The sequence below is a fragment of the Manacus vitellinus genome, unplaced genomic scaffold (assembly GCF_001715985.3).
Source record: "Manacus vitellinus isolate BGI_N305 unplaced genomic scaffold, ASM171598v3 scaffold_119_pilon, whole genome shotgun sequence".
In the NCBI taxonomy this organism is placed as follows: domain Eukaryota; kingdom Metazoa; phylum Chordata; class Aves; order Passeriformes; family Pipridae; genus Manacus; species Manacus vitellinus.
The window spans coordinates 357,889-359,242 of NW_021938894.1; the positions used below are offsets into that span (position 1 = coordinate 357,889).

The 1,354-nt window shown below is 49.6% G+C and overlaps 1 protein-coding gene across 1 annotated transcript in view; it reads right to left on the bottom strand.

Moving 5' to 3' along the window:
* Positions 1 to 1,354, bottom strand: part of NUP98 (nucleoporin 98) — a 29,584-nt gene that overhangs the window by 8,399 nt on the left and 19,831 nt on the right. The window contains exon 20 of the mRNA XM_029965753.1: positions 667 to 964. Coding sequence (XP_029821613.1) covers positions 667 to 964 — 298 coding nt within the window. The remainder of the gene's footprint in view (positions 1 to 666; positions 965 to 1,354) is intronic.

Genomic DNA, 1,354 nt, shown 5'->3' on the forward strand with positions numbered 1-1,354 from the left:
TGTCACGGGGACAGTTCTGCCCTTCTCAAGGTGTTCAGGCCTCCTGGAGCAGCCAGTGGAAGTGTTTGGATAACAGGGTGTGAGGGAAACTCAGGGCTAAGTGTGATTGTCTGCAGTGCTGAGACCCACAGACCCCCCTGAGCCAAAGGAACACGTGGGGTGTTCCCAGGAACAGGACAGGGACAGCCTCACCCACAACCAGCAGTTCCCAAAGGAGTCACCAATTTAATGCCAGAATTAAGACATCAGAACAGAAGGGGGGGAGAACTGATTAGCAGGGCTGACACTGAACCCACAGGCACACCTCAGGTCTGTCCCTTTAAATCAAATGGGCTTTGAATTAATCAACCCATCTGAATTAATGGGTTTCCTCAACTAGGAAGCATCTCCATGCTTGTTACCAGAGGGATTTGCCAATATTCCTATGGAAAGCACCAGTCAGTGGGTGCACTGGGTGTGAGGGACAAGGTTTGGGCAGTGGGGGCTCTGGCAGGGTCTGCCCCGTGCTGGCTCCCCCTGAGCCCACCCGGGGAGCTCGTGGCACCTCCTAACTAAGCTGCAAAGTTGTTGGTGCCTCTGTGAGATATTAAAACCCACAGAGGCAGGTTAAAAAAAAAGCAAACAAAACCAAAGACAAACTGTGAAAAGAGCAGTGCAAGTGTCAGAGGAGAGGGAGGTGCTCCAGGCACTGGAGCAGGGAATGAACAGAGGAGGAAGGAGTGGCAGACAGGAACTGCTGCAGATCCTGTGACTTTGCCAGTTCATGTTGAAACTCAGCTCTTTCTTCACACAATCTGTGGTTTCTCACCGTACCTGAGTGTCTTTTCTGCCCTTGTGATTTTGAAATGGGCAGCCTTGGAGAGCAGATCTCTTGGGAAGTGTCCACTTTGACAGGCTGCTTCCCAGGATAATCCAGGATCAAATCCAGGTCGTCGTCATCAGCAAGCAAGGAAGCTTTCATGATCTGAGGACGTGGGAAGCCAAGGCAGCACATCAGCAATCCCTCTCACTGCAGCAGTTCCCTGAGCTCATCAAAATAGCTCTTCCCACCCAGAATAACTCCCACATGCAGCACATGACCAAACAACACACTCATGGATGCAAATATTCCAAGAAACAGTGGAGGCACAGCTCAGGATGTCACCTGATGACAGGGTTTTACAACTACTAGTTAAACTACTGTGGACTTGTTAGGGAAGGGAGTGACATCCCAAAATCATCCTGATTTCTTAGATCTTAGCTCTGTCTGCTTGTTTTTCAGCTTAAGGAAGAACTTCAGGACTATTTGTTATCATAGGTAGAAGCCCAAGAGTGTTCACAGTACTCTCCTTCCAGGAAATTACAAAGGCCTGGA